This window comes from Silene latifolia, chromosome 5 (genome assembly GCF_048544455.1).
Source record: "Silene latifolia isolate original U9 population chromosome 5, ASM4854445v1, whole genome shotgun sequence".
NCBI classification, from domain to species: Eukaryota; Viridiplantae; Streptophyta; class Magnoliopsida; order Caryophyllales; family Caryophyllaceae; genus Silene; species Silene latifolia.
Genome location: NC_133530.1, coordinates 8,312,140 through 8,333,842, shown reverse-complemented (window position 1 = coordinate 8,333,842; position 21,703 = coordinate 8,312,140). Strand labels below are relative to the sequence as shown.

Genomic DNA, 21,703 nt, shown 5'->3' with positions numbered 1-21,703 from the left:
TGAAGTAGGCATTTTGTTTATTAAGTAAGTAGCAGCCAAAACACATTCACCCCAAAATTTGATTGGCAGATTAGCATGTATTCTAAGTGCTCTGGCTGTTTCTATTAGATGCCTGTGTTTTCTTTCTACACGGCCATTTTGTTGAGGCCTCCCAACAATGCTCCTTTGTAATAGAATACCCTTATCTCTGAACAATTCACTACACTGCTCTTGTAAAAATTCTGACCCATTATCACTCCTGAAAGTTTTGATTGTCCCACTGAATTGGGTTTCAATATAAGCCATGAAAGCTTTAAGTAAACCTGCAACTTGAAATTTATTCTGAAACATATAAATCCAAGTGACCCTTGAATGGTCATCAAGAATGGTTAAGAAGTATTTAGCTCCTGATATAGTGGGTGTCTTATATGAACCCCATAAATCCAAGTGTATAAGCTCAAATAAACCCTGAGCATGTGATTGGCTTCTCTGGAAAGGTAACATATGTAGCTTAGACAAATGACAAGTATTACAACTGAACTTTTGCATTGAATTGACAGTCAAATGTTTTACATGCTGCAACTTATCAAAAGAGCTATGCCCAAGCCTAGAGTGTAAGAGTTCAAGATTACATTCTTTATTACAAGCATTAGATTGTGATAACTTGCTTGAATTCACCAACAATCTTGACTCTTCATCTCTGGCAGTCTTATTCTTATTATCCAAAGTCAAGTTGAAACCAAAGAGAGGCCTCTTTTCCTTTTAGCCATTCCCAAGGTTGCCTTACTGATAAGGTCCTGGAACACACAACACTCAGAATTAAACAAGACAGTCATTGGTGTATGCTGGATTAGTTTGCTAATTGAAAGCAAATTTTGCTTAAAATCTGGAACCACCAAAACACTTTGCAACTTAATAGCTTTTGTTAACATGATATCACCCACAGTATGTACTAACTTAATAGTACCATCTGGAAGACCTATTAAGATAGGTGAATTCAGGGATCTAACATTAGTGAGCATTTCAACTTTTGAGGTCATATGGTCAGACGCTCCTGTATCTACAATCCAATCCATTTGCCCATAAGTTTGTGCTACTGTATAAGCCTCAGAATATAACTTTGTACCTGCAAAGTTCACAGTAGAAGTCCCAGCAGCTGCAGCAGAAGACTTGTCTGACAGTGCTTTGTAAACTTGCTGCACAACATTCTTCACAATCCCATTTACTACATTCTGGTCAACTTCTATGGCAGAAGATTCTGAACTACCTGCAGGATAGACATCAAGTGGACTGTTACCCTGCATAACATCAACATTGTTAGCACGTCTGTGGTAAACATTAGAACGTCCACCAGAATTGTATCTGCCCCTGCCTCTACCAGATTTGTTAGCAAGATGCCTGAGTCTGATGTAACAATTAGCAATAGGATGGCCTTTCTTGCCACAATAATCACATGGTTTTCCATGGTAGCATTCATCAGCAGTATGTCCTGGCTTCTGGCAACTACTGCAGAATTTTGGTGATGGCTTATCAGCAGATACATCAGACTTTTGTCTCTTCCAGTCTCCCTGAGACACATCAGAAGACCTAGCAGAAGCATAAGCATTCACTTCTGTAGGAACAGCAGTATGTTCAGCAATCAGTCTTTGTTTCTCAACTTTCTGAAGAAGACCTAAAGCTTTGTTCAGTGGTGGTAAAGAATCCATGGTTAATACATTAGTCTTAACAGACTCATATCCATGGTTGAGGCCCATGAGAAACTGAATAAGCTTGGAGGTATTATCTCTGTCTAAGAGTCTTTTCAACAGTTGACAAGTACAACTAGTCAATGCTCCACATGAACAGTAAGGTATAGGATCTAATTCATCAAGACACTCCCAGGCAGTCTTCATCTTGCTATAATATTCAATTAAGCTAGTGTTTTCTTGAGAAATTTGGCCTAATTCCTTTTTTAATGAATAAATCTCTAGTCCATTGGTTTGACCATATCTCTCAAGTAATTCTTCCCACATTTCTTTAGCATTGGAGCAATACTTCAAGGTTTCACCAATATGTGATTCTACAGAATTTGTCAACCAACGCATAACTAATAGATCACACCTCCTCCATTGATGATAAGTATTACCGGTTTTATCAGGAGTCTTACATGTACCGTCAATAAATCCTTCCTTATTTTTAGCAATCAAAGCATTATAAACTTCACGTTTCCATTGAAGAAAGCTAGTATTTCCATTGAATTTTATCTCAGTCAACTTTAAATTCGGTTGATCAGTATTAGAGATGTATAGTGGATCATCAAGAACAGCATAAGGTGCAACAACAGAATTTGCAGTATCAGACGACATGATTATGATGATTCAAAGCAAACAGATTGAATAAGCAAGAACTTCAAGCAGATGCAGAAAAAAGAGGCAAAAAAGTAATCAAAAATGGAGAAATTCTGCGGAAGCTGGAAAAAAAACAAGAAAGAAGAAGAGATATCCTCACAAACTGAAGAATTTCAACACGCTAGAGACGAAAAGAACCAGAAATGAACCAGAATCAATCCCCCGTGTCTCCTGATACCATGTGAAGATGTAGTTCCTCCATTGATGACTACACTAAAGCTTAATGAGTATGAACAATTATAGAGAGTTTGTTATAGAGAGAAGTAAGAGAGAGAAGTTGTTGTAATATATTGTAGTGAATCAGTTACAATTACATTGCTTGATGCTTATATTTATAGCATGCTCTAATAACAGATTCCTAACTAACTATCTTGCTTACGTCATCTACATGTCAGCAATACTTATTCTTCACAAGTCGCAGTGTCATTTTCTCCCTCGTAAAGTAGTTATTATAATTATAAGGCCGCTTACATAAGAACTAACGCGTATGCAAATTCTACAATCAGTAGAATCAACACATTTACATAAACAACCATATAACAAAGAAAGGTAATAAGTGGATAATAAATCTGAACTATAGCAGTAATAATTAGATGATTAAGACGATATTATGGATCGCTAATCACAATCGGTAATGAAGCTTATCAGCCTTGCATTCAGCAGCAGAATACAAAGTCTTGGACAACGCTTCAACTTCGACTCCCTTGAAATCAAACGGACATGAATGCATCTCAGGATACCTATGGGACCCACAGTACACTTCTCCACACCTGCACTCGAAACCCGTCAGCCCAACCCGTTTCTTGCAACAACCACACCTCTTCTTCATCTTCTTATTCATCTGAGTCTCACTCCCACTTTCGACATCGACCTTAGTGACGATGTCGTCTTTGTTGTTATTATTTGTACGAGTTTGTTCTTGTTGTAGGACTGCTTGCTTGAGGGAATCTTTGTAACACTTAGAACAAAGATTGTGTTGGGTCGGATTCCCATAGAATCCGCATCCATTTGCACAAAGAGGTGGGTCATTCATGTTGCTCATCTTCTCGTTCGTTTTCAAGTAAGTCGCTCGAAAAAAGTCTCTTTTGTATTAGGATGCCAATTTACGAAGACAGCTTATGCTTTGTTATTCTTAGCAGTTATGTGTAAATAATTTTGGTGTTAGATGGGGTTGTGACTTGTGACTTGTGTGTATATATATAGATGTTCAATTTTTTTTTCTTTGATTTCAAGTACATTTCCTAATTCCATCTTGCCTAGGAAAGATTATGATTTAGGCTATATTAGGAGTATCTAGAACTTATAGTATTCAAAAATAAAGTTAATAGAACTTGCCTTAAAACTTATTTTTACTACCTTGTAATAATTTCCAAAAATAGTTGCTAAATCCCGCACCTAAAATTACTTTATCTCACACATTTTGCCCATAAATTCCATAACTACCCTTCATCTTAAAAAAAGAATTGAATAAAGTTATCTCCATTTTCTCTCAAAATCTAACCAATTCAGCAATAGCTCAACAATTATGGATCGTAATTTGTAGACATCACCGGTGATTTCTCCGTTTTATCAACAATTTTATTAATAAACCTATCTTTTAATTGATCTAATTAATGTTCTATTTTTTTTAGAAAAAAAGGGATTTTTTTACAATTAGGGTTTGAATTGATGGTGGATTACAATTTACAAGCCTAATTAATTACGAACAATTAGAACATGAATACTTGTTTGTTTAACAACTTTGAGTGAACAAATCAAGTGCTAGAGAAAATGGAAAACATGTTTGACAATTCTGCAAAACCATGCTGTGACATTTTACAATTGTAAAATTAGACCACGAACAGAAATATCGAGCGATTATCTTTGCCAGAGAAACCAACGAACGGTCATCAACCACATCGCCATCAACCTTCCGTCGCCGACGTCGGGGTTCAGTTTCCAGGTGGAGCTTGGTGGTCCGTCGATTTGGAATTTTTTTATTTTTTAATTCGGTTTTTGATTTGTCCCACTCTTGGTGGGTGTGAGAAATGAAAGGGGTATATTCGGAATAAGGCGGGAAAATGTGTGGGATTTAGTAAAATTGTGTGCGGGATTTAGCATGTTCCTTTCCAAAATATTACATACTAATTAATAGCATAAGTGGGGTATGTTTATTTTAAGAAAAATCACCATATTCTGGTGTTTTCTAAATTTATACTTCAACCAAAACTCTATAGTATAATTAATTTGTATAGATTTATTTAAGGGTTTAATTACATTGAAATCTCTTAATTTCCGAATTATATGTATATACTATATAGTATTGATGGATCGTATGATAGGTTATAACTTGGGAGAATTCGCATGAACTCTAGATTTTAAAGAACATGCAAAAAACGATAATACAGCTCGTTAATTTTGTTGAAACAAAACAATATTATCAAATTATACAATTTCTGATTTATATCTCTTTATGCTTTGTAAATAATGGCAAGAGATTGGCAAAAAGAACTTGCAGAGCGTCTTATTTATTCCGTTATTTAACCTGCTTTAGTCTTAGGCTCTGTTTGGTAAAACTACTTGTAGCTGAAAGCTGAAAAAGTAGCTGAAAACAGAAAAGCTAACTGAAATCTGAAAAGATAACTGATAATGTAACTGAAAATTAGGAACTGATAATTTAACTGATTATATAAAAATTGTTTGGCAAACTAGCTGAAAAGGTAGCTGGTTTTTGGTAAAATGACGTAAAAATGTATGATAATTATTTAATACTCCCTCTTATTTCATTTATTGTTCCTCTTTCCATTTCCATCCATTTTCTTTATTGTTCCCTCTTTCCTTTTTTGGACAACTTTGTGTGGTCCAAAATCAATTTGATGTGGGGTCATGTGTATTGTGTGGTCCTAATTAATTCCCTTATTTCTTATGCCAAAAAAAAGGGGAACAATAAATGAAATTGAAGGAGTATTAAAGATTGTTGAGGTAAAAAATGGAAGAAAAGTTATTTCAGATACTGAAATCTCAAATGCTACCCTATGTAGCATTTTATTTCAGGTAGTTTATTTAGACAAATAAACTATTCAAGAAACACATGAAAAAAAATCAGGCAGCTGAAATTTTAATTAAATAAGCTACCTAAAGTGTCATGAAATCTTTTACAAGAAGAAGAAAGGAACGAAATTTAAGTTGATCAAAGACCTCAACAGCATGATAATCACCTTCCGTGAAATGCCCTTTCACCAAAACTCCCTTCTCCTTCAAAAGCTTAACAAGTTCCACCTGACGATCCACAAGCGGATCTCCACTACACCCGGTTACCAAAACCCGCCACCCAAGCTCCTTCATCCGATTCCACAATTCCATACCCTCGCCTATTTTCAGGTTACTATACTCATGGTCACGGTCTGCTCCAACTGGTAAACTCAACTCCCAAAACAAATCATTAGCTGATAACGGAACGTATGGATCATCGATCAGGTTCAGTTCTGACCCTGTTCGCACCATCCCTCCGAAATAAGGTTGGTGTAGAATCAACCCCTTAATCTCTAAGGGTCCTAAATCAGAAACTAACTTCAACACCTTTAACCCTACAATGTATGCTATATTCCCTCCTACACTCGATCCCATTAAAAAACATTTCGAACAATCTCCATACTTTGCAAGCCACTCATCTTGATCATGCTCCTCATTTCTAATCCAACGCAACGCGTCTATGGAATCATCGTACGCTGCAGGAAGGCGGTGTTCAGGCGCAAGACGATACTCAACTGATACAACCAGGGCACTGGTGAAAACAGCAAGTTCAGAACAGAAGTCATGGAACATGGTTGAGTCAGCATGGTGGAACACGAACCCACCACCGTGAAAGTATACTATAACAGGCAGCTTGGAGGAAGACGAGGAGGGATTTAACGCGATTTTAGGAAGGAAAAGTCGTAAGAAGGTGTTGTCGACTGTGTTGAGAGGGCAGTCTTTGGTGAGAACAAGGGAAGTAGAGTTTGGATCAGATGAAGCTTGGGTTGATGGAGTTTGTGTTAATCTTGTTACGGATCCGTCTCGGTTTTGTTTGAGTTGGAGAAATTTGTAAGGATCAATTGAAGATGTTGGGTATGAAGGGTTGGTTTTGTTTGCCATGTTTAATTTGTTTGTGTTGAGAGATTTTTGCTGGGAATTGAGTTTAAAGGATGAACTATTGAAAAAAAAAAAGCATAAATTCTTTACTTTGTTGATATTATTTTGTGTATGGATTCATTTTGGCTTTATCAAAGTGAAAGATTCTGATTCTTGACCACTAGTTATCAAGTGTATTTTTATCAAGAAATTACAATAATGAGGTGTTTAGTGTATTACGGTTTACGGAGTACTAATTATCTCGTATAACAGCTGTACGTTATGTAACAGTTATTATCCAGAACCTTGTTATATGATTATACTAATAGTAACAAATGAAATGTGTAATCGTACAAGCATTACAAAACCGTCTTTACACGGTAAAATAGTTAATATAACACTCCACACTTTGTTCTTTATTCTATACTTTGTTGATATTATTATTTTGTGTATGGATTCATTTTGGCTTTATTAAAGTGAAAGATTTTGATTTCTAACCACTAGTTATCAAGTGTAATTTTATCAAGAAATTATAATAATGGGGTGTTTAGTGTATTACGGTTTACGGAGTACTAATTATCTCGTATAACAGTTGTACGTTATATAACAATTATTATCCAGAATCTTGTTATCTGATAATAGTAACAAATGAAATGTGTAATCGTATAAGCATTACAAAACCGTCTTTACTCTTTACACGGTAAAATAGTTAATATAACACTCCGCACTTTGTTTTACAGCTGCAGGTATCAATGCATTATCAAGGTGTTAAAAAAAAGTAAAAAATAAATGTCAGAAGTGGGATTTGAACCCACGCCCTCGTTAGAGGACCAGAACTTGAGTCTGGCGCCTTAGACCACTCGGCCATCCTGACTTTGATGATTTTGAGAAGCAGAAATAAGAATGTATAAACTTTGATATATTATTAATCTGATTGAATTGTGTGATTACAAAAGTGATCTTTTTGATAATACATTACTATTTATCTTTAATCATAACCGACTCAACTAATATAAATATATATCTAATTAGCCAACTAACTAATAGTCAACTGTTATTCTGTTGACTTTGTATATACTCAATAATGTGGACAGAGCAAAAGCTATTTTATAAGTATTTGTCAGTTTATGTTAAGATTATAGAGGGGATGATTGTATAAAAGGAATTATTGTATTATTGATTGTGTTTCTAACTGAATACATGAGTGTATATATAATACACCTACTATCATAAACCCTAGACGATAGCTGGCCCTAATGGGTATAATATTCTATTAGTTTAGTTAATTTTATGAAGTAGAAATATGCTCAGGGTGTTTAGAGTGGGGCGACGGGCTCCGACGAGTATGGTGTTGGGGACAGAGTGGGTGACTGCGGTGGTTTGCGGTGGGTGTTAGTGGTTAAAAGGTGAAGGTGGACAATTTTGATGGATGAGGAAATAATTTGAGAACTGAATAAAACAAGGGCATTTTCATCATAAAAACACAAAAATAGATTTTGCGAGCAATTTCAAAATATTGGCAATTTTTTGGGTGAACTTTTTAATTTTTTTTAAGGGGAAGTAGGTTTGAAAATGTATTATAAAAAGAAATAATTGATATTTTACTCATTATTCAACCGCGTTCATGATTACATCATGTTTAAAATCATTCTTTTATTAATTAAAGGTTTTTAAATTTGGAATTTGGCCGATGATGTAATATAAATATATATTTGCTACTCTGGATGGAATTAAATTAATTTTTATTTGACGATGGTTAAGCATTTCTTTGTAAACTAAGCTTGAATGGGATTTAAGAGGGTATGACCTTGAGATGGAGGGGTGTTTGGTTAACGGCCGCTAAGTAAATTATTAACATATTCAAGGATTGTATCATGTTTAATTTTCAAAAACTAATTTATTTGTTTAGTAAATGACATATTGAAATGGTAGATTGAATTCCAATCTAATGTTTTCTAATATGCTGCTCCTTTAATATATTTACTTTATTAGATGCTAGAAAATGAATTGAGATATTTTATGTACCCCTCAATTTTTTACTTTATTAGATGCTAGAAAATGAATTGAGATATTTCATGTACCCCTCAATTTTTTCATTTTCTAAGATGTACCCTCTTTTCTTGTAAAAAAAACTTTGACCGTCAATAACTCTTGGCTACAAGTTTAGAATACGATTTTTTTTTTCAAATTGACCGTCTTTAAGAGGTCTTCAGATTGAAAAAGAGGTCACCGACATCTCAACTCGTAATCAGGAATTATGGTCGGTCAAAATTTATACGTTAAAAAAGCTTTGACCAAACATTTCTACTAATTTTGCTAATTAAAATATTAAAATTGTTATGCGCGGAAGCGTGTTGAGACGATATAAAAACAATAGCAAAATAAAGAACACAAGAATTTACGTGGTTCACTATCAATATGATAGCTACGTCCACAAGGGCCAGGGAAATATTTCACTATGTATGGAGAGAATTACAGATTACAAAAGACGAGCCCTCAAACTTGCCTCACCAAGTTTTCTACCTTTCTCTCTTTAATTAACCTAGAATATAGTCGGGTCTTTATATAGTATTATTCCACCCAAAACTATATACCTAAACTAATTAGGAAATAAGAGTACGAAACAAACTAAAGTCCCAGCCAATTACAGTGACTAATACGGCAAAGACTTAACAATTTGGAAAGTAAAAATACCCACTAAACTTTAGGAAAGTAGAAGGCAACGTTGACTTTGCAATTCCATGTTTGCATCCAACAACGAACGCTAAGCAAGTCACTGAACAATGCGAAACGCATGTATTGTCCGTCTGTTAAGAGTTCTTTGTCTTTTGCTTAGTTTATTTTTGCTCTATCTTTTAATCTCACTCTCATATATCCAAACCGAAAACGACTCGGACGAGTCATATTCTAACAATCTCCACCTTGACTCGGACAGTCGGATCTACGAACAACTTCCAGTCAACTGAGCCCTCCACCATAGTTACACTATGATTGCCGATACCAGTCTCAAACCATGAGACACCGTGCTAGCTCCACCTTAGCCAAGATAAGCTACACTATAGCCAGAACCTGACCCACGCCGGAGTCTAATGCCTACGCCGAGGCATGGACGCCCCCGTCGGGGCTCCTTACCTGTGCTCGCGCCGGAGCACTCACACCCTCGCCAGGGTGATCCCGCGCCTCACCGTGACGCGCTAGCTAACTGGTGACTCCCCATAAAATCACCTCTTGACCCAACATCTTCTGGCTTAGACTTGTTGCTTGAGACAAAATAGCTACCTTTTAGTATACAAGGCTCGAAATTTCCAAACCTTATCATACCACTCCGCAATTGAAAGACTCTTTGTTGTTCTTCTTGACGATCTGTTTTATCAACCCGGCCTTTAGGAGTATCCCCTAACTCCACCTTCCAGTTGACACAATCATCCTCAAGACAAGACGAACTCTTCAATTCGGTTGTTGAACTTCTTCTTGTTGATCCTGATCCATCGACCACTAGAGCCTCGGCAAGCTCCACCTCACCTTCGACATCATCAACTATCAACCCAGAAGCAAGATTCAAACCCTCTAGACCAACATGCCTAGTATGACTCACCTCTACATTACCATAATGTTTAGAAGGTGACATCCCTCTAGTCAATGCCTTACCTTGTAAAAGATACAAGTTACCTGCACTTGACTTCACACCACGAAGCAACTCCCATGGACCCTTGCACACACTCAATACTCCACCTTTTCCTTGAAATCGAAAACCCCTTCTGTCTAACATTTCAAGAGAAATAAGATTACTCTTAAGTTGTGGAACATGCCTTACACCCTTGAGATATCTAACCTTTCCATCATGCATTAAAAACTTCACAGAGCCTACTCCAACAGCCTCACAAACCGCTCCATCACCCATGGTAACAAATTGCTCCTATGATGACTATATGTCGAAACATCCCCGTTTAGAACACATATGAGATGTGCATCCACTATCAAGAACCCATCTATCACCTAGATGCTTCTTTTCTTGGACCACCAATGCTAGATCATCCTCGTAGTCGTAATCACTTTTTGATTGTTGTGCAAATGCAAAAGAAGCAAAATTTCCCTTCTTTGGCTTAGGACATTCTAACTTCCAATGACCCTTTTCCCCACAATTATGGCAATAATCACTAGAACTTGGTCCCTTTGACTTAGGCCTATAAGACTTCTTCTTTTTCCCTCCAATCTGAATCTGTTTCCTTTTCACTTTAGCAACCAATCCCAAAGCCCGATTATCTACCACAACATTAGTTGCCTTCAAGCGTAACTCCCTAGTGTGAAGCGACGACTTCACCTCCTCTAGGGTCAAAGTCTCCTTACCCACCACAAGTGACTCTACAAAGTTCTCATATGATAACGGTAAAGAAACTAACAAAATAAGCGCAAAGATCCTCATCTTCTATCTTAACATCTAAATTACGTAGATCTAGTAAAATAGAGTTAAGCTTATCAAGATGATCCCGAAGTGACATACCTTCTTGCATTCTGAGGCCAAACAAACGTTGTTTCAATAACAATTTATTGGTGAGTGTTTTAGTCATATAAAGACTCTCCAATTTTGCCCACAAGCCACCAGGTTCCTCACCGCAACTTCGTAATAACATCGTCCCGGACATAACAAGATTGTAGCATGAGCCCTTTCCTCCATTGTTACCAACTCAGATCCTCGATCCACCGTGGATCGACGACTCAAGACTCGCCACCGCCCCCTGCGGTAGTCTTTGTCACCTTTGTGGAGAAACCCGGCGTCAACGGTCTCCAGATACACTGCTGCTTAAGCAAAGCCTTCATCTTTATCTGCCATAGTCCGAAATTATTCCTTCCCGTAAATCTGTCGATCTTTGTAGCTAACTGCTGTGCCATCATCTCTCCCAGATCAAATAACCTAGCTCAGATGCCAATTGTTATGCGCGGAAGCGTGTTGAGACGATATAAAAACAATAGCAAAATAAAGAACACAAGAATTTACGTGGTTCACTATCAATATGATAGCTACGTCCACAAGGGCCAGGGAAATATTTCACTATGTATGGAGAGAATTACAGATTACAAAAGACGAGCCCTCAAACTTGCCTCACCAAGTTTTCTACCTTTCTCTCTTTAATTAACCTAGAATATAGTCGGGTCTTTATATAGTATTATTCCACCCAAAACTATATACCTAAACTAATTAGGAAATAAGAGTACGAAACAAACTAAAGTCCCAGCCAATTACAGTGACTAATACGGCAAAGACTTAACAATTTGGAAAGTAAAAATACCCACTAAACTTTAGGAAAGTAGAAGGCAACGTTGACTTTCCAATTCCATGTTTGCATCCAACAACAAACGCTAAGCAAGTCACTGAACAATGCGAAACGCATGTATTGTCCGTCTGTTAAGAGTTCTTTGTCTTTTGCTTAGTTTATTTTTGCTCTATCTTTTAATCTCACTCTCATATATCCAAACCGAAAATGACTCGGACGAGTCATATTCTAACAAAAATATACTACTCAAACTCGTCAATCCAATTTATCAACGAGAGTGATATTATTGGTCGAGATGCCGATGTCCGAAAATTGTTGGACATGTTGTTGGTATCATCTGAAGCTAATCACAATGGTTGCAATTTCCTTAGTATTGTGGGTATTGGAGGTTTGGGAAAAATCGCACTTGCTCAACTTGTGTATAATGAGTTAATGACCCGAGGGTGAAGGCCATGGAATTGGAGGGAAAGAGAATGTTTATTGATTTTGATAAGGAGATGTTTCTTTCAAGACGTAAAGAGGAACGTGTACGGTGAGATTGTCTCATTCAAAATACATGATCTTATGCATGACCTTGCACAAGATGTGGCCGGAAAAGAAATTTGTGAAGTGTTCTCGAATACCATAGGATTGGGTGAAAGAGTCCGTCACCTGTCATTCGCAGAAGATAATTTCTTGAAAAGGTTTTCAGCTAAGATTCACATTCGTAGTCGTCTTGGAGTTGGAGGGAAAGATAACGAGCTACTGATAGGTTTCATACTAACGAATTGTGTGCGCTTAAGATCATTAGACCTGAGTCATACCGCGCTCATAATTTTACCTGAATCATTAGGTAACTTACTTCATTTAAGATATTTAGATCTTTCATATAATTATATCCTTAAGGGACTCCCAAAATCAATAATAAAGCTACATAATCTGCTGACGCTGAAATTAGCTAATTGTGATGAATTGCAAGAGTTGCCCAAAGATTTGAGAAAGCTAGATAAGCTTCATATCTTAGATATATCCGGATGCAAAAGGTTGAAGTATCTACCATTAGGCATAAGTAAACTGTCTTATTTGCGCACACTGAATAGGTATATGCCAAAATTGGAATATGTGGTGGATGGATATAGTGAACGAGGACGGTTACCGTTTCCTTCCCTTGAGCATGTTCATTTACAATGGTTGCCAAAGCTGCAAGCCTGGTTGCGAGGAATCCGAGGATCAGTGATTAATGATCTTGGGGTTGGTGTTGAGCCAAATCCTTTACCTCTTCCTCGATTTAAAAAGATGGTGATAATTGCCTGCCCCAAAATTTCGTGTACTCATGTGGAAGATCTAAAAATATATGATTACGCTATAAGTTGGGAAGCTGATAAGATCCGTCAGTGGTGTCGAGAAAACATCTCAACCAAAAGCTTAAGTTGATGGTTGGAGTCCCAAAACCGGTTTTTATATTCTAACAGCAGAGGCAGGATTTGAAGTCAACGGGGACAAAAATTTCAGCATCGGCGAAGGAATAACTATATAAGGTAAGTTTAAAAAAAATTGAAAATTTTAACGAAAACTTTTAAAAGTCTAGGTTCTTTCTTTCTTATGTCGATATAGGGAAAGCAATTTTATTCAAGTAAAACTCTACTAGTCGTACAATTTATGGTATTTGTCAGCCTAATTTAGATTACTCAAGGTCAGATGCAACATCAATTCATATGAACGAACTGTAATAGTGCAGCACCCTGTTATATTGTTTCCATTTAACTCGATGTCAAATTATTTAAGATTTGGTGACGGAGTATCGTTATTAGTTTATTACCCCATCTTCACCAGGAGGAGGGAGGGTATACTATAGCGAAAGTCTTTTATTTATGTCAGCCACGATAAAAACATGTTTCGTAATATATTAATATAAGGCCGACTTACATAAGAACTAACTTGTGGGCAAATTCTACAATCACCATAACACATTTACATAAAAGACCATATAACAAAGAAAGGTAATCAGTGGATAATAAATCTGAACTATAGCAGTAATAATTACTCGATGAGTAAGACGATATTATGGATCGCTAATCACAATCGGTAATGAAGCTTATCAGCCTTGCATTCAGCAGCAGAATACAAAGTCTTGGACAAAGCTTCAACTTCGACTCCCTTGAAATCAAACGGACAAGAATGCAACTCAGGGTACCTGTGAGACCCACAATACACTTGTCCACACCTGCACTCGAAACCCGTCAGCCCAACCCGTTTCTTGCAACAACCACACCTCTTCTTCATTGTCTGGCCCACATTAGCGACCTTAGTGACTATGTCGTCTTTGTTGCTGCTCGTACGAGTTTGTTCTGGTTTTACGGTTGCTTTCTTAAGGGAATCTCGGAAACACTTAGAACAAAGATTGTTTTGGGTTGGATTCCCAAAGAATCCGCATCCTGTTGCACAAAGAGGTGGATCATTCATGTTACTCATCTTCTCCTTCGTTTTTAATTGATTAAGTCGCTCGAAAAATACCTCTCCTGTATATGCCAATATATAAAGAGTACGTATGCTTTGTTGGGTGTAAATAATTTTGTTGTGAAGCGTGATGTGTGTATATATAGTCAATATAGACGTGCAAATTCTTTCTTAAAATACAAGTAATTTTCCCTATTTCAATCATGCCTAGGAAAGATTTACTTGGGTTATATTAGAAATTTCTATAACTTTTGAGAACTTCATAAAGTTAATTAATAGAACTTGCCTTATTGGTCTGTCTATTTCCTTCTCTTGGTGTTGTATATACTATAAAGTCTTAAAAAAATTTGAATTTGGCTCCAATTATGCAGGGAAAGAAATCCTAAAAAATTTACGTATGAGTATAGATATCAAACAGATTAGGTCATGTCATATTCTTATTCGTGTCAACTTTAATTAAACGGATCACCATTCACCACTAAATCGATACAATACAATCAATTACACAAATAAGTCACTTTTCTCAACCTTAACTCAACCCATTTAATTTTTCTATAACCCAACTCGACCTATTTAACCCATTTATCTTCAACCAGATCATTTTTAACCACTTAACCCATAACCCGTTTAACCAAATAATTCAATAAACTACAGTAATAAAATAAACAACACTTTATAGGTCTATTATCCCAAAACCGATGAATGAAAATATTTATTTTTAAATTGTTTGGTTGAATTATTGATTGAAGCTAAGTATATTATGCCACTTTTAAATAAATGGGTTATTCGTGTCAAAAGAGTTCAACCCTAACCCGATCCAGCATTTAAGTTTCGTGTCGTGTCCGTATTAACCTAATTACTTAAATGAGTCACACGTCTTAACCCAAACCCTCTAACTTTGTCGTGTTGGATTCGTGTAAAAGAGTAAACGATTGCTACCTCTACATACGAGTAAATTCAATTGCCAGTGGCGAAGTTGGAATTTAAACATCAACAAAGTTGAAGTTATATCTATAAATCTGTAGTAAAAGTAACTACCAAGAAAAGTTGAAAATTCCGACTTGTATTTATAATGTTCATTGTTTGAAACGATAAGAGTAGCATCTATCACAAATTCTCATTTAAGACGGGTACTATTTATCTTAAACTAAGTATAGGTTCTTTTTTTCATATGAACTCTAGTAGTGTACAGATCTAATTACACAGAGGAGTGCAGCTACTGTTGGCGTCAGTTAGTCTCCGTTATATTGTTTCCATTTAACTCGATGTCATATTTAACGTAATGTAATACGGAAGTCCTCTTTATTCCTGTTAGAAATATCTCGTAAATATTTCGTATATATTCGTAGCTATAGTTTGTATTATTTGTCTTTCCTTAATTGCCTTGTCAATATTTTGTTCATATCTTTTCCTTATGTTCTTTTAGGAATTTATGTAATTAGCCTTTCTTATTCTCCAAGTTTGTATCGAGTATATAAACGTCTCTTGTATCTATTGTTATTCATTCAATAAAATTATAACCTTTCAATATCTTACATGGTATCAGCTTAGGAACGATCCTAACCCTAAAAACACCAACAATGTCTTCCGCTCAAACAATTCCCAACTCCACTGAGCCGTCTGCTCCTCTCCTTCTTGTCAATCTTTCCATGGTTGACAAGTTCACCCCACTCACATATCAACAATGGAAAACCCAAGTCGAGTCGTTCCTTATTGGGTACGATCTCCTCAAATTCCTTGATGGCACACACCCGTGTCCTCCTGCCACCATCACAACCTCCACGGATGACAAGGCTGCCACCACTTCAAACCCCAAATACGCAACCTGGCTACGCCAGGACCACCTCATCAAAGGTGCCCTTCTTGGCACTCTACCTGCAACCGTTCAATCTCTTGTTATGAGAGCAACTACTTCGCGTGAAGCATGGACAATTCTCTCTTCCACCTATGCCAATCCATCCCGCGGTCATATTCTTCAGGTAAAAGATCGCTTTCACTCTCTTTCTAAAGATAACCAAACCGTCTCAGACTATATGAACTCCATCCGCTCTTGCACTGACCAACTAGCTATCCTTGGCAAACCATTAGACCCCGAGGACATCATTGATAAAGTTTTGAAAGGCCTTGACCAAACCCTCTACAAACCCATCATCGATGCCGTTAATGCTCGTGATGAACCTATTTCTTTTGATGCGTTACATGAAAAATTAATCAATTTTGAACTCAAACTGAAAACCCAAACCCCACCTCAACCCTTCCCTGCTACTGTTAATGCTGCATCCTACCGTCCCTACACCAACCGCTCTTATGCCTCGCCCAACCGTACCAACACTCCTGCTCCTACCTCCTCACCACAACCCCAATCCCAACCTGACACTCGCACTGAAACACCCTTCAAAGGCAAGTGTCAGTACTGTCGTGCCACTGGTCACGTCATCTCCTCATGCTACAAGTTTAAGCGTGACTATCCTGATGTGGTGTTCCCGTCCTCTGCTGCTCTTAGCTCTCGTTACCCACCCCGCCATCAAGCTCATATTGCCACCACCCATCGTCCATCTACCTCTTCTGACCCGTTTCTACTTGACAGTGGTGCTACACACCACGTAACTAATGATCTCGCTAACCTCGCTCTCCATGCTCCCTACGATGGAAGCGATGAACTTCTCATTGGAGACGGCTCTGCCCTTGATATTACTCATATTGGTTCGTTCTCCTTAAAACTCAACTCTACTACTTCCTTGCAATTTAACAATGTCCTTTGTGTCCCTCGTATTTCTCGTAATATTCTCTCTGTCTCTCAATTATGCACCGACAACAACGCCTTTTTTGTCTTCACTAACTCCTCTTTTCTTCTTAAGGACCGGGACACAGGTCAAATTCTCCTCCACGGAAGGTCTAATGGAGGCGTTTATGAGTGGCATCCCACTGTCAGTGCCGTCCATCACAGCCACGTCTCCTCCACCTTCAATTGGCACCATCGTCTTGGACATCCCTCGGCGAATATCTTTAATTTCTTAAGTCGTAATTTTCATTTAAAGTCTTCTAATAAAGCTTTCTCTTCCTGTAACTCTTGTGACATTAATAAGAGTCACAAGCTAGTGTTTTCTAAATCTACTATTTCTACTACCGCTCCACTTGAGCTATTGTTTAGCGATGTTTGGACATCACCCGTACTATCTTATGATAATTTTAAATATTACATCATTTTTGTTGATCATCACACCAAGTTTGTCTGGCTTTATCCTATGAAAAACAAATCTGATTCCACTGCAATTTTCATTCGTTTTCGCAAGCTTGTCGAAAAATACTTCAACCGTCCTATTTTACAAATTTACTCTGACAACGGCGGCGAATATATCAAAATGGCTCACACTCTAGCTGACAATGGTATTTGTCATCTCACCACTCCACCTCACACTCCGGAACTAAATGGGTATGCTGAACGTAGACATCGACACATCGTCGAAACCGGACTCACACTCCTTACTCATGCTCATTTACCTACGGATTTCTGGCCTCACGCCTTCACCACAGCTACTTATCTTATTAATCGTCTTCCGACTGCTACTCTCAACAACAACTCACCCTTCCTTGCTCTCTTCGGGCATCCTCCCAATTATGACAAACTACGTAGCTTTGGGTGTCTTTGTTACCCATGGTTACGTCCCTACACACGACACAAACTGGAACCTCGTTCCAAACCTTGCATTTTCGTCGGTTACTCTCCAACCCAAAGTGGTTATTACTGCCTTGATCCAACCACAAATAAGATATATGTGTCCCGACATGTAAAATTTGTCGAAACTGAGTTCCCATTCCCACACCTTACACCCGCCACTACTGCCTCTTCTTCCACTCCCAATCCCCTTGACTGGTTTCATACCCTTATTCCCGTTCCTCCTGAAGACACACCTCCCACCACCGCTGCAATCCCTACCACCACGACAGTGGTACCTCCACCCACCCCACCTGCCTCTCCTGCCCACTCCTCTGACCAGAATCCTCCTTCCCACTCCACACCCACCACTGAAATTCCCTCAACTCCTCAATCCGACAGTCCTCCCACATCCCCTGTTCCACCATCCAACACCTCTGTTCCCATAACTCCAGCCCAACCAACCCGTCCACCCCCACCACCACCACCACAACGAACTGTTGTCACCCGGCTCACCAATGATATTCGCAAGCCCAACCCGAAATATGCCAAGCTTGCCACGGTTACACCTCCCTCTCGTCTTCCCAATACCACCAAACAGGCTCTTATAGACCCACGATGGCGAGATGCCATGCTCACCAAATACAATGCTCTCACAAACAATGAGACTGGGACGCTTGTTCCTCCTCACCCCTCTCAGAACGTGATTGGTTGCAAATGGATTTATCGGGTCAAATACAAACCTGATAACAGTATCGATAAATATAAAGCTCGGCTCGTTGCCAAGGGTTTCAATCAACGACCCGGCATCGACTACTCGGACACCTTCAGTCCGGTTGTTAAACCAACCACGGTACGTACTCTTATTGTTCTTGCTCTCACCAACGGCTGGCCTTTACGACAACTTGATATCAATAATGCCTTCTTGCAAGGTGCACTCACTGATACCGTTTACATGTCTCAACCGGCTGATTTTGTCGACCCGTCTAATCCCACCTTTGTCTGTAAATTATCAAAAGCCATTTATGGCTTAAAACAGGCCCCGCGTGCCTGGTACACAACTCTCAAAAACTACCTGGTCTCGTGTGGTTTTCGACCCGCAAAATCTGACCCGTCTTTATTCCTGTATGTCACCTCGTCTATCACTATTTATTTACTTGTCTATGTTGACGATATAATCGTTACCGGTCCGAACCCATCTCATGTTGCGTCTTTTATTTCGGGTCTTTCATCACGGTTTGCCCTTAAGGACCTAGGACCACTGTCCTATTTCTTAGGTGTAGAGGTCACCCCCAACACCCATGGACTACTTCTCACTCAATCAAAATACACCCATGACCTTCTTGATCGCTTCAAAATGCTTGAGTCAAAACCGAGTCCAACACCCATGGCGTCTTCCCCTACCCTGTGTCGAGAAGGCAGTCCATCTCACTCCGACCCGACGGAGTACCGTGCCATTGTTGGCAGCCTGCAGTATCTGTCCTTTACACGGCCTGATATTGCATTTTGTGTTAATAAACTTGCTCAATTTATGCAATGCCCCACCGATCATCACTGGATGGCTTTAAAACGTGTCCTTCGTTATCTTAATGGTACCACTCATGCTGGGATTCAACTCTATCGCACTTCTCCTTCCCGGCTTCATGCATATAGTGATGCCGATTGGGGTGGTGATCGTGATTCTTATGTCTCCACCACTGGTTTTGTTACCTATCTTGGTCGAAATCCGCTTTCTTGGGGTTCTAAAAAGCAGCGTGGTTTAGCTCAGTCTTCTACTGAGGCGGAATTTCGCGCTGTCGCTCAAACAACCGCGGAACTTCTCTGGCTCCGTTCTTTGCTTGGTGAGCTTCGTGTTTCTCTCCCGTCTTCACCGGTTATCTACTGTGATAATCTTTCTGCCACCCACTACTCTGCCAACCCCGTTTTTCACTCGCGTATGAAGCACTTGGCTATTGCATTTCATTTTGTTCGTGAACTTGTGCAAAATGGTGACTTACGTGTTCAACATATTTCCGGTAATGATCAGCTTGCGGACGCTCTCACTAAACCGTTATCTCGTGCTCGTTTTTCTGATCTCTTTTCCAAGATTGGCCTCGCCTTTGGGTCGTCCATCTTGCGGGACCGTGTTAGAAATATCTCGTAAATATTTCGTATATATTCGTAGCTATAGTTTGTATTATTTGTCTTTCCTTAATTGCCTTGTCAATATTTTGTTCATATCTTTTCCTTATGTTCTTTTAGGAATTTATGTAATTAGCCTTTCTTATTCTCCAAGTTTGTATCGAGTATATAAACGTCTCTTGTATCTATTGTTATTCATTCAATAAAATTATAACCTTTCAATATCTTACAATTCCTTGGTGTGTTGTTTGTTGATTAGTGCATCAGTGGCTCACTGCAGCCTCTAACACGGCGTATCATATATGTAGGTCTTTTGTTTATGCCGTTTAGGATACAGCTTGCCTTACATCTTACCCCCTCCGTCCTAGCGAATAGTTTACAAAATAAAGCAAATGTAAACTATTCATTGGGATAGATGAAGTAGTATAAAAAATTTAAAAGGCCGACTTCCATAAGAACGTGTAGGCGAATTCTATGTCTTAAAACGGCTCAAATAATTTTTCAATTGGCTCAAGGAACTCGAAAAAATGTTTACAATCACTGGAAACAATCTGTGGATATAATAAATCTGAAATTAATAGCGGTAATTAGATTAAGATGATATTTATGAATCGCAAATTACAAGCGGTAATGAAGTTTATCAGCCTTGCACTCGGCCGCAGAAAACAAAGTCTTGGACAAAGACTCAAGTTCGAGTCCCTTGAAATCAAACGGACAAGAATGCAACTCAGGGTACCTGTGAGACCCACAATACACTTCTCCGCACCTGCACTCGAAACCCGTCAGCCCAACCCGTTTCTTGCAACAACCACACCTCTTCTTCATCTTCTTATTCATCTGAGTCTCACTCCCACTTTCGACACCGACCTTAGTGACGATGTCGTCTTTGTTGTTATTATTTGTACGAGTAGTACGAGTTTGTTCTTGTTGTAAGGCAGCTTGCTTGAGGGAATCTTTGTAACACTTAGAACAAAGATTGTGTTGGGTCGGATTCCCATAGAATCCGCATCCATTTGCACAAAGAGGTGGGTTATTCATGTTGCTCATCTTCTCGTTCGTTTTCAAGTAAGTTGCTCGAAAAAAGTCTCTTTTGTATTAGGATGCCAATTTACGAAGACAGCGTATGTTTTGTTATTCTTAGCAGTTATGTGTAAATAATTTTGGTGTTAGATGGGGTTGTGACTTGTGTATATATATAGATGTTCAATTTTTTTTTCTTTGATTTCAAGTACATTTCCTAATTCCATCTTGCCTAGGAAAGATTATGATTTAGGCTATATTAGAAGTTTCTAGATCTTTTAGTATTCAAAAATAAAGTTAATAGAACTTGCCTTAAAACTTATTTTTATGTATTTACCTTGTAATAATTTCCAAAATCACCATATTCTGGTGTTCTCAAAATTTATAACATAAGTGGGGCATGTTTATTTCAAGAAAAATCACCATATTCTGGTGTTATCAAAATTTATACTTCAACCTAAACTCTATAAGATAATTAATTTGTATAGATCTATTTATTTAATTACATTGAAATTAAATTTCCGAATTATATGTATATATATAGTATTGATGGATCGTATGATAGGTTATAACTTGGGAGAATTCGCATGAACTCTAGATTTTAAGGAACATGCAAAAAATGATAATACAGCTCGTTAATTTTGTTGAAACAAAACAATATTATCAAATTATACAATTTCTGATTTATATCTCTTTATGCTTTGTAAATAATGGCAAGAGATTGGCAAAAAGAACTTGCAGAG

General features: G+C 38.1%; 4 protein-coding genes and 1 non-coding gene across 5 annotated transcripts; all 5 read right to left on the bottom strand.

Moving 5' to 3' along the window:
• Positions 1-2,988: 2,988 nt before the first annotated feature.
• LOC141654767 (zinc finger A20 and AN1 domain-containing stress-associated protein 1-like) lies at positions 2,989-3,408 on the bottom strand. The gene has a single exon (XM_074461884.1). The coding sequence runs from the start codon at positions 3,406-3,408 to the stop codon at positions 2,989-2,991; it is 420 nt and encodes a 139-aa protein (XP_074317985.1).
• A 2,072-nt stretch (positions 3,409-5,480) lies between these two features.
• Positions 5,481-6,567, bottom strand: LOC141654766 (carboxylesterase 1-like). Its single transcript, XM_074461883.1, has one exon. It carries the CDS (start codon positions 6,477-6,479, stop codon positions 5,481-5,483), a length of 999 nt encoding a protein of 332 aa, XP_074317984.1. The 5' UTR covers positions 6,480-6,567.
• Positions 6,568-7,245: 678 nt separating this feature from the next.
• TRNAL-CAA (transfer RNA leucine (anticodon CAA)) lies at positions 7,246-7,329 on the bottom strand. Its single transcript has one exon. It is a non-coding gene; the product is annotated as a tRNA-Leu (tRNA).
• Positions 7,330-13,783: 6,454 nt separating this feature from the next.
• On the bottom strand, positions 13,784-14,170 carry LOC141654765 (zinc finger A20 and AN1 domain-containing stress-associated protein 1-like). The gene has a single exon (XM_074461882.1). It carries the CDS (start codon positions 14,168-14,170, stop codon positions 13,784-13,786), a length of 387 nt encoding a protein of 128 aa, XP_074317983.1.
• Positions 14,171-20,460: 6,290 nt separating this feature from the next.
• On the bottom strand, positions 20,461-21,106 carry LOC141654764 (putative zinc finger A20 and AN1 domain-containing stress-associated protein 8). Its single transcript, XM_074461881.1, has one exon. It carries the CDS (start codon positions 20,985-20,987, stop codon positions 20,559-20,561), a length of 429 nt encoding a protein of 142 aa, XP_074317982.1. The 5' UTR covers positions 20,988-21,106; the 3' UTR covers positions 20,461-20,558.
• Positions 21,107-21,703: the final 597 nt, after the last annotated feature.

What these genes read in the sequence shown, in the direction of transcription:
- LOC141654764 (XM_074461881.1), bottom strand. Translation starts at nt 20,987, where the DNA reads ATGAGCAACATGAATAACCCACCTCTTTGTGCAAATGGATGCGGATTC.
- LOC141654766 (XM_074461883.1), bottom strand. Translation starts at nt 6,479, where the DNA reads ATGGCAAACAAAACCAACCCTTCATACCCAACATCTTCAATTGATCCT.
- LOC141654767 (XM_074461884.1), bottom strand. Translation starts at nt 3,408, where the DNA reads ATGAGCAACATGAATGACCCACCTCTTTGTGCAAATGGATGCGGATTC.
- LOC141654765 (XM_074461882.1), bottom strand. Translation starts at nt 14,170, where the DNA reads ATGAATGATCCACCTCTTTGTGCAACAGGATGCGGATTCTTTGGGAAT.